A 14,566-nucleotide genomic window follows, 5' to 3' on the forward strand; every position below is an offset into this window, starting at 1 on the left:
TCCTTTTTGAGTTTGGTATAGCTTTAAACCTCGTAAGATGAGGTGGGGAAGGATTCCTCTTATTCCATTTTCTGGGAGAGTTTGTGTAATGGTGGTGGTATTTTTTTCCTTAAATGTTTGCTGGAATTCACTGGCTCTGACTTCCGGGCTTTTGGGGTGTGTGTGTGTGTGTGTGTGCGTGCACACTTGTGAACACACACATGTGAACACTTGAAATAATAGATTCAATTTCCTTAGCAGAAATAGGACTACTCAGATTTTTAAAATTTTTGTCAGTTTTGGTAAGTTAGCTTTTGAATGGGAACTTGCATTTTCTGTAAATGTCCTGATGAGTTGGTGTGACGTTGTTCATGCTTTCCCATAGACTGTAGTTACAGCCCTTTTCATTCCCGTTATTGACTGAATCTTCTCTCTGCTTTCAAAGAGCAATCGGGAAGTTTATCTGTCTTGTTAGTCTTTTAATGAAACACCTTTGGGCTCGGTTGGTCTGTTCTTGATGTTACGTTTGTTTTTTATTTCATTAATTTCTTGTTTCTATTCCTTTTTCTCTCTTTGTGTTCAACTTTCTGCTGTAACTCCTTAAGGTGGATGCCGAAGTTTGTTGATTTTCTGCCCTGCGTTTATAAGATCTGAAGTTAACTATTAAATTTTCCTGTAAGCAGTAGCTCTAGCTGCATTTTGATACACAGAGTTTTCATTATCATTCAGTTAAAAATATCTACTGATTTTTGTCGTGACATTTTTATTTGACCCATAGGCTACTTAGAAGTAGATTTCTTAGTTTTAAAACATGGGGGATTTTCTACCTACTTTTTGTTTTGGATTTCTTCCTTATTTGCATTATGACCAGAAATGTACAATATGCTTCCAGTCCTTTGGAAAGTTCCTTGCTGGCCGGGTGCAGTGGCTCGTGCCTGTAATCCCAGCACTTTGGGAGGCCAAGGCAGGCGGATCACTTGAGGATGGGAGTTTGAGACCAGCCTGGCCAACATGGTGAAACCCCGTCTCTACTAAAAATACAAAAATCAGCTGGGTGTGGTGGTGCGTGCCTGTAATCCCAGCTACTTGGGAGACTGAGGCAGGAGAATCACATGAGCCGGGGAGTTGCAGGTTGCACTGAGCTGACATCGTGCCACTGAACTCCAGCCTGGGTGACAGAGCGAGACTTCATCTCAAAGAAAAAACAAAAACGTACCTCGTTTTATGGCCCAGTATGTAATCAATTTTTGTCAGTGTTCCCTGTGACTTTGAAAATATATGTAATTTTCAGTTGTTCGGTCTAGTTTTCTAATTAAGTTATTTACCTTATCGTTCAGACCTTTATATAGTTAGTGTGTTTTGGGTCTGCTCATCTTATCCCTGACTGACAAAAGTATTTTACATCCCCCTGTCATCCCAGATCTGTCTGTCCTGTGCTTGTCACACTGCTCTCTGTGTTATGTGTTGAGGCTCTGTCGCTGGGCGCATGCACACTTAGAATTGCTGTGTCTTCCTGGTGGGGCGGACCTTTTTCAGGCTGAAATGCTCTTCGTTGTCCCTGTTTCTTGTATCTGAGCTGTGTTTGCGTTGAATCGCTTTTTCCTTCTTTTGCTGTTTACCTTTGTTTTACCCGTCATTTCAGACGTGTCCTCTAAGCTGCGTATACTTGGGCATTGTTTTTGTCCAGTGTGACGGTCTTTTTATTAAAAGATTTTTTCCATTTATATTTAATGAAATTAATGATATATTTGCGTTTATATGTATGATCTTCCTTTTTTGTTATACTTGTTATACATTTTTATTCTCTGCTTTCTTGTCTTCCTTTGAGCTGATTTTTTAATGGAAAAACTTAAACATATGCAAAAGACAGCATTGTGTAATGAAGCCTCATGTTTTCATAATGTAGCTTTCAGCGACTGTCAGCGTGTGGCCAGTATTGTTTTCCGTCCCTCTCCCTGACCCCTCTACATTCTGTATTATCTTAAAACAAATCCCAGACGTGATATGACACTGTCTGTAAATATTTCAGTATGTTTTTCTAAAAGAAAAGACTCAAAGGGAACCCACTGCCGTGAGCAGCTCCCAAATTTAGAATGTTTCAGTACTATCATTGAATATTTAGCTGTGTTCATCCTGGCATTTGAGACCCAGAGAATCACCCCGTGCTCAAAGTGCCCCCTTGGGTCTGACTCCCACCCCCTGAGCTCCGCTTCAGGTCATTTCTTCTTGCTCTTTCCTCCGAGAATATGACAGTGTCCCTTTTAAAATCATGTTTGCTTTTCACACTTGAAAATCCAGCCCAAACTTTAGAATCATGGAGTCACACAGCAGAAAATATTTCAGCTGGTGGGTCTGTGCAGCACATAGGATGGGGCCTGCGGGAGGGGGCGGGGCCTGCGGGAGGGGTGGGGCCTGTGCGAGGGGGCGGGGCCTGTGGGCAGGATGGGGCCTGTGGGAGGGGGCGGGGCCTGTGGGCAGGATGGGGCCTGTGGGAGGGGGCGGGGCCTGGCCCCTGGGGTCACCATCCCCTCCCTGGCCAGCCCCTTCATCATACCTGGACAGTGTCTCTGAGGGTTTATGGGTTCTCACCTCACCACGTGACCGATTCCTCCAGACAGGTTTAGTAAGTGAATCTTCTCACTGCCACCAGGACCCATTCCTCTCACTTTATTACCAGGAGCCTGCGTCTCTTCCATCAGAACCTCCCCTTCTCTCTCTCTGGCCTCAAGGGGAGGAGCTGGGGTGAGGAGGAGCCAAGAGGAATCCACTCCCCGCATGACAGACGCACACACGTGTGTGTGCCCACCTTGGCCTCTAAAGCTGTCCCCACCCCCACCCAGGCGACTCGGAACAGGAGGTGATACTGACCACCAAGACCCCCAAGGCCACGGTGGGGGGCCTGAGCCCCTCCAAGGGCTACACCTTGCAGATCTTCGAGCTCATGGGCTCCGGGCGCGTCCTGCTGGCTCGGAGGGAGTTTGTGAGTAAGTCTGCCTTCCGCCAGCTGGGTACCTGCTCCTCTGGGCTGGGTCCCACCGTCTACCAGGCCAGTGTCCCACCCTCCTCCAGGCTGCGTTCCAGCCCCAGGGGTGGGTGTGTGTGAAGCAGCTCTGGGCTGACTCATCAGCAAGGCTGCCTTGCCCCTGACACCTTTTGGTGCCTCCCAGGGTCTGGGGGCCCTCAGTACCCACAGATGTGCCCTTGATGGGGTGTGTCTGCAGCTCCCCGGTGCACCCTGCCCTCCACTCCCACCCCAACCGTCCCTTGCTTCTCCCTGCAGTTGAGGAACTGAAGAGTAGCTCCCTGGACAGGAGCAGCCAGAGGAGCCTCAGCTCTGAAGCCCCAGAGCCCACCCCCTCCCTCGTGGGGACCCCAGGCCCCGAGCAGGCTTCGGAGCCCCGAGTTGCCTTCGAGCCAAGCCGGGATCCGCCCACTCCTGGTGGGTCGAGTTGGAGAGAGAGTAAGTCTCGGGGAGGAGTGATCTTTGGTTTCTCACATTTCTCACCATGAGGCCGGGAAGTTCCTCCTCGTGCCTGACCACACACTCTCCAGCTTTAACCTAAGGCTGCCACGCTCCTGGCTTCACTCAAGCCAGGCCACTGGGAGCATGTGGTCCCACGACCTTTGACCCCTCTGGGAGCCTCCAGCCTGGGTCTGGGGGGTGAAAGGAGTGGGTCATGCTCCCCCAGGAATGGGATCAGGAGGAGCAGAGCTGGTCCAGGGGCCCTGGAGGGAGAGGCAGAACCACACCAGGACAGAAGAGAAGCTGGGTAAGGGGTGGGCACAGACGGGGGCAGTGCACTGTGTCTGCCCATGAGGCCCCTGCAGGCGAGGCTGCGCTTCCCCACAGAGCTGGAAGGGCCTGACTTTGTCTCCTCCATCAGATTAGGGTCCTCAGAGGCAGGATTCTGCCTTCCCCTGTCAGGCTTGGAACTGAAGGAAGTGTCCTCCTCTTTAGACTTGGGCGTGTCCCCTCCAGAAGGGTCCTTCAGTCTGGTGCTGTCCTCCCCCCAGGGTGCTGGGCCCTGCTGTCTCCCCTGGACTCAGGCACCCCCAGGGAAGTGTCCCCACCTGTGTAGGCCTCAGACCAGCTGAGCTTCTTCTGTCGGCCCCGAGGGGGGCCCACTCTGATGGCTGCTGGCCTTGTTCAGCCATCTGCTAGGGGTCTGGCCCTGGCTCTGGGGCACGCCCTATCTGTCACTATCTGTGCAAAACTCTGGGGAGCACCAGACCGGGGGCGAGGGCTTTGCCTCCACAGCACTGCCAGGGCAGTGCTCACGGTGGCCCTGCTGGAGCTGTCTGCAGTGCCCACCCTCTCCTCTCTGCCCGGTTTGCACCCGGTGGCAATCTGGCTTGGTGTCTGGGTGTGCAGTGGCTACCAGGGTCATGGAGGATGGAGGTGCCCGAGCACCAGGGGGCCTCATGTTAGCCGTGGCGGACCTCGAAGCAGGATCTGCGCAGCGCTGTCTAATCTGGTGGGGCCCGAGGATCTTGCGGTCCTTTTCCCCAATACTGGGCCCAGCCCGACTCACTCCTGTGGCCGGAGCCCCAGGGAAGGTGATCTGGGGGCTGGGACCAGGCCTGGAGCAGTTTGGGGGTCTTGGACCAGTGATGGGCCTCACCTAGCACCTTGCCCGCTCCCTGCCGTCCCAGCTGCCCCCCAGTTTCACTGCCTGCCCCCCACGCCTGCTGACATGGTCTTCCTGGTGGACGGGTCCTGGAGCATCGGCCACAGTCACTTCCAGCAGATCAAGGACTTCCTGGCCAGCGTCATCGCGCCCTTTGAAATCGGGCGGGATAAGGTCCAAGTAGGTGGGTTCTGGCCGCCCGCCTCCTACCCCTCCCTGGCATGGTCCCCACAACTCTGGCTGCCCGGTGTGGGCTGTGACCTGTGGGGGTCCCCACAGCAGCCAGGGCTCCCACCTTGGGGGACAGGGCGCCTGCTGCGTGTGAGGTGTTTGGGGCCACTCCATGTGGAGGCCTTGACTCTGTAGCGGCATCTCCCTGGGGACTGGCTGCTCTGGCCCGGGGAAGCTGCAGAGGCGTGTGCAGCTCCCTGGACATTCAGCCCGAGCCACACCCCTGCCCCTAGGCCTGACACAGTACAGTGGAGATGCCCAGACCGAGTGGGACCTGAACTCCCTCGGGACCAAGGAGCAGGTGCTGGCAGCCGTGCACCACCTCCACTACAAGGGGGGGAACACATTCACAGGTACGGCCCAGCCCGCAGTCCTGAGGGGGGAACAGATACGGCCAGGCCCGCCACCCACCCCGTCCTGAGGCAGACCTCCTTCTGCAGCCCCCCAGACCCCAGAAGCTTGTGTATAAATCCAGCCCCATCCGCACCTTTGTAAAGGGCATGGTCACCCCCCTGTTTACCTTCAATGGAAGCGAGGGCCCACATCCAGGGCACGGCTCCTCTGTTCCACCAACACTCTGGCTGGGACCACACCGGCCCCGTCTGGCTGCTTACCTGCAGATAGGGCCCGACTGGGGGATTGGGGCCCCTCTGGGGGCCTCTGCACAGGCAGGCTCTCCCTGCCCCCTCGAGCTGCCGCCCGGCCTCCTGGCAGCCTGCAAGGAAGGAGAGGAGCGCCTCTGCGGTGCGGTTGCTGCCAGCCAAGCACCCGGAGGGGACGCTGGCAGCTGCCTGTCACTTTATTCCCGCTGCTCCCAAGGCCTGGCCCTGACCCACGTGCTGGGACAGAACCTGCAGCCGGCGGCCGGCATGCGTCCAGAGGCGGCCAAGGTGGTGATTCTGGTGACGGACGGCAAGTCGCAGGACGATGTGCACACCGCTGCCCGTGCCCTCAAAGACCTGGGTGTGATCATCTTTGCCGTGGGTGAGCACCGTGTGGCCCCTGGCCCTGGGGTGGACTGTTACAGCCAGGTTGGGCTTGGGTGACAGCTGGGAGCTGGCATCAGACTCCTGGTTCTGAGCTCAGCTTCTGCGTCCACAGCACAGGCTGCACGCAGAGCCAGGCACTGCCTGGCACTCAGCGGCAACGGTGCAGGTGGGCAGCGTGGGCGTGGCTGCTCCTTTTCAATCTCCTGCTGCCTGCTGCCTCCGTAGAACCCCCCCGCCCCGCCCTCGTGGCCTGAAGCTCCCTGGTGTGATATTCACCCAGGAGCCCGGGCTGCCCCCGCTGGCCACCGTCCCTGTGCCTGGCAACTCCCGCCTGCTGTCCCCTGGCGAGGAGCTTCCTGGCACCCTCCAGGGCCAGGGACTCATGGGAGAATCAACTCCGTCCTGTGGGGGGGAAACTGCAGATGTTGAGGCAGGAGTCCTGGGGGCAGAGACCCTTCCTTGATGCCCCCAACCCCTCGGGAGCACCTGGCCCAGCACTCGGGTGGCGGTGGGCCGAGGAGTGTAGCCGTTGGCCTCTTCTCCTCTGGCCCAGTCTCCACGGAGACCCGGCCCCCGCTGTGGTGGCCCCATCGGGTGACCCCCGTGCAGGCCGACTCACCTTCATCCTCACGAGCAGGTGTGAAGAACGCAGATGAGGCGGAGCTGAGGCTCCTGGCGTCCCCACCACAGGACATCACCGTCCACAACGTGCTAGGCTTCCCGCAGCTTGGCATGCTGGCCGGCCTGCTTAGCCGCCTCATCTGCCAGAGGCTCCAGCGTGGGGGCCTGTGGCGGGGTCCAGGTGAGAGGCAGGGTTGCCCATACAGGCTGCAGCCCCGCCAGCCCCACCTGGCCGCTTGGGCAGAGGGTGGGGGGGGTGCTGTGGCTCCCATGTGGTACTTGAGTCTGGTTCTTGTGGCTCTGAGGGGTCTGCAGCCCCCCAACATCTGCCCTGGGAGGGGCCGGGAACAGCTTTCCTGTCTCTCCTGTGAGTGGCCGCCAGGGGGAGTGTGGACGCAGCCGCCCGCAGCGCTGACCCCCGCCCCTACCCACCACCCCAGCAGCGGCGGCTCCCGCCCTGGACACCCTCCCTGCCCCCACCAGCCTGGTCCTGACCCAGGTGACCTCCTCCAGCGTCCGCCTGTCCTGGACTCCGGCCCCGCGGCCGCCCCTCAAGTATCTGATTGTGTGGCAGGCCTCCAGAGGTGGCACCCCCAGGGAGGTGAGACGGCCAGTCTGTAGGCTCCCCGGGCAGGTCCTCCAGGTCGTGAGGTCTGAGGAGCCGAGGGGAGGCCGGGAATAGAGGCCCACAAATAACTGGGTTCAGGCGATGGGGGATGGCGAGGGGCTGGCGGCCGAGGGACTCACGACAGAGCTGCATCTGGAGGCTGAGGAGGGCAGCGCAGAGGATGTTCCGGGGCACTGGGGATGGGGCCGGACTCAGAGCGGCTTCTCCGTTTGACTGATCGATCGATTGATCGATTGTAATGGGTTGCCCACGCCGTGCCTGGTGCCACTCTCATAGGTACCGGGAGTCTGGGCCTGCGGGAAGGGGGCACCCTGTGGGCCCTCGCCACACCCACACCCCAGCTGATGGAGTTCCTGCCTGACCCCAGCCCCCGGCGCACCCCCTTCCTGCCTCCCTCCTCGCCCACTCTGTTCCAGGTGGTGGTGGAAGGGCCGGCCACCTCCACAGAGCTGCACAACCTGACCTCACGCACAGAGTACCTGGTCTCCGTGCTCCCTGTCTACGAGGGCGGGGTCGGTGAGGGCCTGCAGGGCTTGGCGACCACAGGTAGGTGGGAGCCAGGGGGGGGGCCAGGTTCAGGGTGGGAGGCCCACTCTCGGCTGCCCCTTGGAGCCTGGCACCCAGGGCAGTGTAACCAGCAGCCTGGGTCTTAACTACTCACAGTTGGCACCATCCCCAGCTTACTGTGTGACCAAGGCTGTCACTGGGCCCCTCTGACCCTCAGTGCCAGACCGTTTGTGTCCCCACCTCAACCATAACCACAGCCCAGCCTGCTTCCTGTCCACACTGTGTATGGAGTTCCCCGATGCTTGGCCCCCAGAATGTGGCGAAGCTCACTGGGTTCTTGGACCCCCGGGGACCGCCGTGAGCTCTGCTGCAGTAGCTTTGTTGAGATGTGATTTACACGTCGCACCGTCTACCCATTCCAAGTGCACGGCCCAGTGCCACAGCCACAGTTCATCTTAGGTCATTTCGCCCCCCAGAGGAACCCCTGCACCCCTAAGCTCCTTCCCCTCTGCCCCGCCCAGCTCTGGCAACCTCAAGCCCGGCTTCTGTCTCTGGATGGGCCTGTCCCGGATGTTTCGCGAAGGTGAAGTCACACCGGGTGGCCTTTGGTGTCTGGCTGTTTCCCGAGGCCCTTCTTACCCCTGGAGGCCATGTTCCTGCCATGGCCTCAAGGCAGATGGCCTTACACAAACCTACAGGGTGGCTTTGTGTCCCCAGAGCTTGAGCCACAAACTCGGCCCAGGGTGGAGCCTGAGAGGCACCACTTCAAATCCCACGTGTCTACTGCGTGGTGGCCGCCCCCGCCACTCGTGTGTGTGGTGTGATCTCTCTGTGGGCTCCCTTCCTAAAGTGCCCCCTCACGGCCCCCAGCACCTCTGCCTCCGCCCCGGGCGCTGACCCTGGCCGCATTGACGCCCAGAACCGCCCACCTCACCTGGCAGCCCTCGGCGGGGGCCACCCACTACCTGGTGCAGCTGTCTGCCTCCCCGAAGGGGGAGGAGGAGGAGAGAAAGGTGAGCTGGGCCGGGGTGGGGAAGCAGGGGAGTGCAGCAGAGGGGCTGGGGCCGGCCTGGATGGGAGTACCCAGTCATGCCTCTGCAGGTGCAGGTGGGGCGGCCCGAGGTGCTGCTGGATGGCCTGGAGCCGGGCAGGGACTATGAGGTCTCGGTGCAGAGCCTGCGGGGCCTGGAGGCCAGCGAGGCCCGGGGCATCCACGTCAGGACGCGTGAGTGCCCTGATCCCGGCTGCCTGCCCACGGGGCAGGTGCCTCATCAGGTTCCTCAGCCTTCCATGGCGTGGGGGGCCTCAGGCCCCTTGGTCCCAGCCACTGCCCACCCCTGCCCCATCCATGGAGGCCGCGTGCTGCCCTTGAGCCTCTGCTGTGCTCTGCAGCCCCCCCGGCCCCCCCGAGACACCTGAGCTTTTCGGACGTGAGCCATGACTCAGTGCGAGTGTTCTGGGAGCGCGCCCCCAGGCCCGTGCGCCTGGTCAGGGTAACCTACATCTCCAGCGAGGGCAGACACTCGGGGCAGGTGAGAGCAGAGCTCGCCAGGGCCCGAGTGCCTCGAGGTACCACAGGGCCCTGTCAGCAGGCATGGGGTGGATCCAGCCATCAAATAACACGCTTAAAACCACGGCCGCCACGAGGCACAGCGCAGGCACCTGCTGTGGGGCAGATGCAGGTGTGGGGGCCGTGGGGGGCCAGGCGGGGGAGGCCCCACCCAGCAGGCCATCCTGCAGTTCTGTGCCCGGCCTGGGTCTCTACCCAGCAAGGGCTCCAGGCACCTGCTGCACCCGCCACGTCTCCCACCTAACCACTACAGACAGAGGCTCCTGGGAACGCCACCTCAGCCACGCTGGGGCCCCTCTCTTCCTCCACCACCTACACCGTCCGCGTCACCTGCCTCTACCCTGGAGGTGACTCCTCCACGCTGACCAGCCGGGTCACCACCAGTGAGTGGGGAGAGGTCGGGCTGGGGTCCAGCGGGGTCCTGCCTCCTTCTGCCCTGCTGGACAGTTCACATCAAGTGTTTTGGGTGCCTGCTCTGGACCAGGGCTGAGCCAGGTGGGGACGGGCACCCGGACGGGTGTGATAGGTTTTCCTGGGTGTGGCTGCCCCTCCTCTGAGGCGCCCAGGCTCAGGGGCTGCACCCCAGCCTCTGTCTCCACTTCCTTCAGAGAAAGTGCCCAGCCCCAGCCAGCTGTCCATGACGGAACTGCCAGGGGACGAGGTCCGGCTGTCGTGGGTGGCCGCAGCCCCGTCTGGCGTCCTCGTGTACCAGATCAAGTGGACGCCCCTGGGAGAGGGCAAGGCTCACGAGGTGGGCGGGGTGGGCTTCTCCCTCAGAGGCGCTCCCCATAGGCCCTCGTCCAGGGCTCAGAGCCTTGTGTGTGCCCGCCTGTCTGTGTACCTGTCTGTGCGCCGGCTCCCCCAGCCTAAGGACCCCGTTGCACCCGATGACCCTGGGCTCTTCTCTCCCTAGATCTCTGTCCCAGGGAACCTCGGCTCAGCTGTCCTGCCTGGCCTGGGGAGGCACGTGGAATACGATGTCACCATCCTGGCCTACTACAGGGACGGGGCCCGCAGCGACCCTGTGTCCCTCCGCTATGCCCCCTGTAGGTGCCCCTCCGCTTCCCCTCTGCCGGGTGTGGGGTGGGGCAGGGATGGCCCTGGGGGACCCCGACTCACCCGCTCCACAGGTCCAGGACTCCCAGAACTGCTGGCAGGCAGGCTCCCAGAGCCCCGACCTGGGCCTGGTCACTGGAGTCCGCAGGGCTTCCTTGAGTCCACATGGGGACACGTGTTCCCCAGTGGCTGAGTGTACAAACCATGTAGTGTCTCGAAGGGCAGCCCAGGCAGCAGCCCTGGTTGGGGGGTGTGGTGGGGGCCCTGGCAGGAGTGTGGTGTGGCAGGAGTGTGGTCTGGGTGTGGTGTGGCCTGGGTGTGGCGTGGTGGGGTGGGGAGTGGGTGGGGTGTGGCATGGGTGTGGCATGGTGGGGTGGGGAGTGGTGGGGTGTGGCGTGGCTGTGGCAGGGGTGTGGGTGTGGCATGGCATGGTGGGGACAGGGCGCACAGCAGGGTAGGGGCTGGGTGGCTGGTCCTCTGGCCGCTGGCGCCTCCGTTCTGGAGGGATCTGAGCCCCACACAGCTCGTGCTCTCCGTCAGCCACGGTGAACAGGAGCCCCCCCTCCAACCTGGCCCTGGCCTCGGAGACCCCTGACAGCCTGCAGGTCAGCTGGACACCCCCTCGTGGACCCGTGCTCTGCTACCAGCTCACCTATGCGCCCGCCTCTGGCTCAGGACCTGAGAAATCTGTGAGTGTTGGTAGAGCCTGAAGCCACCACCCTCATGGGGCCTCCTGGAAGGGGCATGGTCATGCTGTCTGCAGAGGCGGACCCGAGGGAGGCAGCAGAGCCACGTGGACAAGCAGAGTTGCCCAGGAGGCAGGGACCAGGCCCCCTCCTTCTCCCAGGTGTCTGTGCCGGGACCCAGGAACCACGTGACGCTCCCCGACCTGCAGGCAGCCACCAAGTACAGGGTCCTGGTGTCAGCCGTCTACACGGCAGGCAAGAGTGAGGCTGTGTCTGCCACGGGCCAGACGGGTGAGTGGGCACCAGACCCCAGACCCAGGTAGCCCCAGCCCCAGCCAGGGGAGAGGGGCTTCTCCCATCAGGGGTGCTCCTTCCTGTCTTCTCTGCCCATGAAGGCTTCCGAGGACCTGCCTTGGAACAAGCCCATCTCCCTGCCCGTAGGACACACGTGCCCCCACGCCTGCCCTCACACCAGGCATCTCCCTGCCTCCAGGACACACGTGCCCCCAGGCCCACCCACATATCAGGCATCTCCCTGTCCCCAGGACACACGTGCCCCATCTCCCTGGCCCTGCCAGTTCAGGGCTCCCCTGGGTGACCAGTACCCTCAAAGAGTACCACACCCTGTGGGACACCTGATGTGGCCCCAGGCCCCCACAGGCTGTCTTCTTGGGGACAGTGGGGGCAGCTGCTCACTCAGTGAGATCCCAGAGGTGATAGGACCATCCTTGTTTCCTTCCTTGTCTGGGAGGTGTTGGGACCACAGGCCTGAGGCCACGGCGTGGGTGGCAGATGGGACATAGCACAGTGCCACCTGAGGACCACAGGCTGGGCCATCATCCAGGAAGTGGCCCCTCCCCAGCGGTCAGTCAGGCATGAGGGCCAGGCTGCCCCCTCACATCTACCCCATCTCCTCTCAGCAACCTGCCCGGCCCTCCGCCCCAACGGCTCCCTCCCAGGTGGGTCCTGTGCTCCCTCCCTGACCTGCCCGCCTTGGTCTCTCGGGCTCTTCCTGGGCGTAGGGGCCAAGGGTGTCGTGACCTGGGGCCCCACGGTAGTGCAGTTGGAGGACGTCTGGGCGGGTTTGCGCCTCCACAGATGTCCCTGTGGCTTGCTGGGCGGTGGTTCTTCCTGCTTCTCACTGAGGGAACTGAAGCTTATCCAAGGTCACGGCCAGGACCCAGCAGAGCCAAGGCAATGCTGGGGGCCCTGGGTCCTTTCTGGCCCCATTCCACGGTCTCTGTTGACTGGAGACGGGTTGAGGTGCCGAACCCGGGTCCTCATCTGAGTCGCCTGAGAATGAGGCCCTTCCCAGAGAGGGGCTGAGAGGTGGATGGCTCGAGGCAGGGGACAGTGCAGAGGGTGGGGCGCTGCGGGTGCTGCGGGCGCTGAGCCTGCAGGGCTGCAGCTGCTCTGAGCCTGCAGCAGGGACAAGCCAGGACGGCGGGGCCGGTGGGGCCGGTGGAGACAGTGGGGACATTGGCTGCTAACTTGAAACAGGCCTTGGAAGGGGCTGCAGCCCCTGCCGCCTCCTGCCCAGGCCTGCTGGCAGCGCTGATAAGCAGCTGTGTGAATAGGATTTCACCCTTCGCTTTGTACCAGTTAGTGCTGGAGATGGAGCAGGGGCTTTGCAGGTGGTGGGTGGCTCTGCGTGGTGGGGCTCACCAGGGAATGGGGCCATCACGGGCCCCCAGGCAGTGTGGATGGAGCGAGCCGGGCACTCTGTGTGCCAGCAAAGGGGAACTCACGGGCAGAGTCTTTCTCGGAGAGAAGAGTGACCCTGGGAGGGCTGGGGACTCCGTGCACTGTGCTTATTGGGGAGCGTGGGTGGAGGTGGGCGGTGGGGCTCCTGGTCGGGGGCTGGGCTTTCATCCTGTCCATCGCTGGGTCTCCAAAGCTGGGTGTTTGGCCCAGTGATTTCCCAGGGCAGCCTGGGGGAGGCCCTCTCAGGGTGTTGGATTCCCTTGAGGAGGGGGTGGGGGCAGTGCCCAGCCCAGGGACTGCAGCAGACCCCTGCCCACCCCCAGCCCCTGTGCTGACTTCCCACCCACTCATCTGGCTCCGTCAGCCCCTCCCTCCCTCCACGCTGCAGCCCCTGGGCCCCTCTTGAGCCCCCGCTCCTGCCTCTCCCTCCCTCCCCTGCCGTCTCTGAGTCCCTCAGTGCCCTCTCCCACACCGTGTCCCCCAGGGTTTGACCTGATGGTGACCTTCGGCCTGGTGGAGAAGGCTTATGCTTCCATCCGAGGCGTGGCCATGGAGCCCTCTGCCTTTGGTGGGACCCCGACCTTCACGCTCTTCAAGGACGCCCAGCTGACAAGACGGGTCAGGTGCGAGGGCAAGGGCTGGCGGGGAGCTGGAACCGCATATGCCAGGGCCGCTGAAGATGAGCAGGGCCTGGGGTGCGTGCGGGCAGGAGACCCCTGGAGGCTGTGGGACAGGACAGTGCCCCAGCCTTTAAAAGCTACGTCAGTGACTAGCAGACTCACCCCAGAACTCGCACTTCAGAAATTCACGTTTTAAAATTAGTAAAATCTCCTCGGGCAGAGTGAGGCCAGCCCTCGCCATACTTTTCCACCAAGTGTGGATGCATTTCCTGCGTGGGCCGAGGACTCATCAGACATGCCAGCGCCCCAGGCTGGTCTCCTGTGAGCAGCCCTTTCTCCCACCCGCCGCGGTGAGACGGATCTGCCAGCAGCTGGATTTGTGGGAAGCAGTGGCTTTTGAACAGCTCTGCACGAGACTTGAGATGATTCCTGCTTCCTCACGTCCACCCTGCTTTATTTACAGGGGTCGTCAATCCAGACCCTGAGCTGTGACGCACGCGGCGTGACGCTTTAAGTTAAAATGTTTTAGATGATAGAGGGGAAAGCCAGGTGTGGGTACACGTCTGTAGGCCCAGCTGCTGCGGAGGCCGAGTCAGGAGACTCGCTTGAGGCCTGGAGGTTGGAACTTGCCTGGGCAATGTAGCAAGACCCCGTCTCTACAAACAAGCAAGCAAATAAGCAAACTTAGCCGGGCACGGGGGCAGGCGCCTGGGCACTGGTGAGGACCCGCTGGGCAGCGCCAATGAGCGTGAGTCTCAGGAGCTGCTCCCAAAAGCAGAGCTGCCTTTCTGTGACCCCGGGACCCTCCTGCAGGGTGTCCTGGGCCGGCACACCCTCACCCTCACGGGGGCCTCCGGGAGTGCTGGTGTTGGTGAGCCTTTGCTGCGGTCATCTAGGACGTGACCTGGGATGACCCTGGGCTATGTGGATGCCCCTGGCGCCTCCGAGTACTTCCGTTGAACCCTCTGCATTCAGTGGGAGGGGATTCTATCCTTCTGGTACCCCATGTTACTCATGGGGAAGCCGAGGCAGGGAACCCCCAGTGTGGACTCATAGACTCTCAGCTCTGTAGTTCCACCAGGGCAGGCTCTCAGGGAGCCAACGGCCTCCATGCTCAGTCTGCAGCTGGGAAGGTGCAGGGGTCCACCATGACCTTCAGAGCAGCTTCAGGGACTAGGGCTGGGGCTGGGTGAGCAGCTTGTCCTGCCAGGCTTAGCCGCCCCGGAGTCTGCTCATGCGCCTCCCCACGCAACCCTCCCACAGTGACATCCACCCCTTCCTCAACCCTGCCACGGTGACATCCACCCCTGCCCCAACCCTCCCCCGGTGACATCCACCCCTCCCCCA

At 61.2% G+C, this 14,566-nt stretch overlaps 1 protein-coding gene across 4 annotated transcripts in view; it reads left to right on the forward strand.

Annotated features, from left to right (window-relative positions):
- COL20A1 (collagen type XX alpha 1 chain) overlaps positions 1 to 14,566 on the forward strand; it is a 35,001-nt gene that overhangs the window by 7,084 nt on the left and 13,351 nt on the right. For 3 of the 4 annotated variants that reach the window (XM_017515696.2, XM_037733897.1, XM_037733895.1), the window contains exons 4-22: positions 2,820 to 2,963; positions 3,260 to 3,418; positions 4,633 to 4,791; positions 5,072 to 5,191; positions 5,658 to 5,822; positions 6,465 to 6,629; positions 6,892 to 7,049; positions 7,493 to 7,622; positions 8,454 to 8,596; positions 8,685 to 8,808; positions 8,976 to 9,115; positions 9,407 to 9,536; positions 9,762 to 9,904; positions 10,067 to 10,199; positions 10,750 to 10,898; positions 11,057 to 11,186; positions 11,816 to 11,854; positions 13,084 to 13,222; positions 14,483 to 14,487. In XM_017515696.2, coding sequence (XP_017371185.2) covers positions 2,820 to 2,963; positions 3,260 to 3,418; positions 4,633 to 4,791; positions 5,072 to 5,191; positions 5,658 to 5,822; positions 6,465 to 6,629; positions 6,892 to 7,049; positions 7,493 to 7,622; positions 8,454 to 8,596; positions 8,685 to 8,808; positions 8,976 to 9,115; positions 9,407 to 9,536; positions 9,762 to 9,904; positions 10,067 to 10,199; positions 10,750 to 10,898; positions 11,057 to 11,186; positions 11,816 to 11,854; positions 13,084 to 13,222; positions 14,483 to 14,487 — 2,475 coding nt within the window. The remainder of the gene's footprint in view (positions 1 to 2,819; positions 2,964 to 3,259; positions 3,419 to 4,632; positions 4,792 to 5,071; positions 5,192 to 5,657; positions 5,823 to 6,464; positions 6,630 to 6,891; positions 7,050 to 7,492; positions 7,623 to 8,453; positions 8,597 to 8,684; positions 8,809 to 8,975; positions 9,116 to 9,406; positions 9,537 to 9,761; positions 9,905 to 10,066; positions 10,200 to 10,749; positions 10,899 to 11,056; positions 11,187 to 11,815; positions 11,855 to 13,083; positions 13,223 to 14,482; positions 14,488 to 14,566) is intronic. The other variant, XM_037733896.1, reaches the window with a different exon arrangement.

The sequence above is a fragment of the Cebus imitator genome, unplaced genomic scaffold (assembly GCF_001604975.1).
Source record: "Cebus imitator isolate Cc_AM_T3 unplaced genomic scaffold, Cebus_imitator-1.0 Scaffold555, whole genome shotgun sequence".
NCBI lineage: Eukaryota > Metazoa > Chordata > Mammalia > Primates > Cebidae > Cebus > Cebus imitator.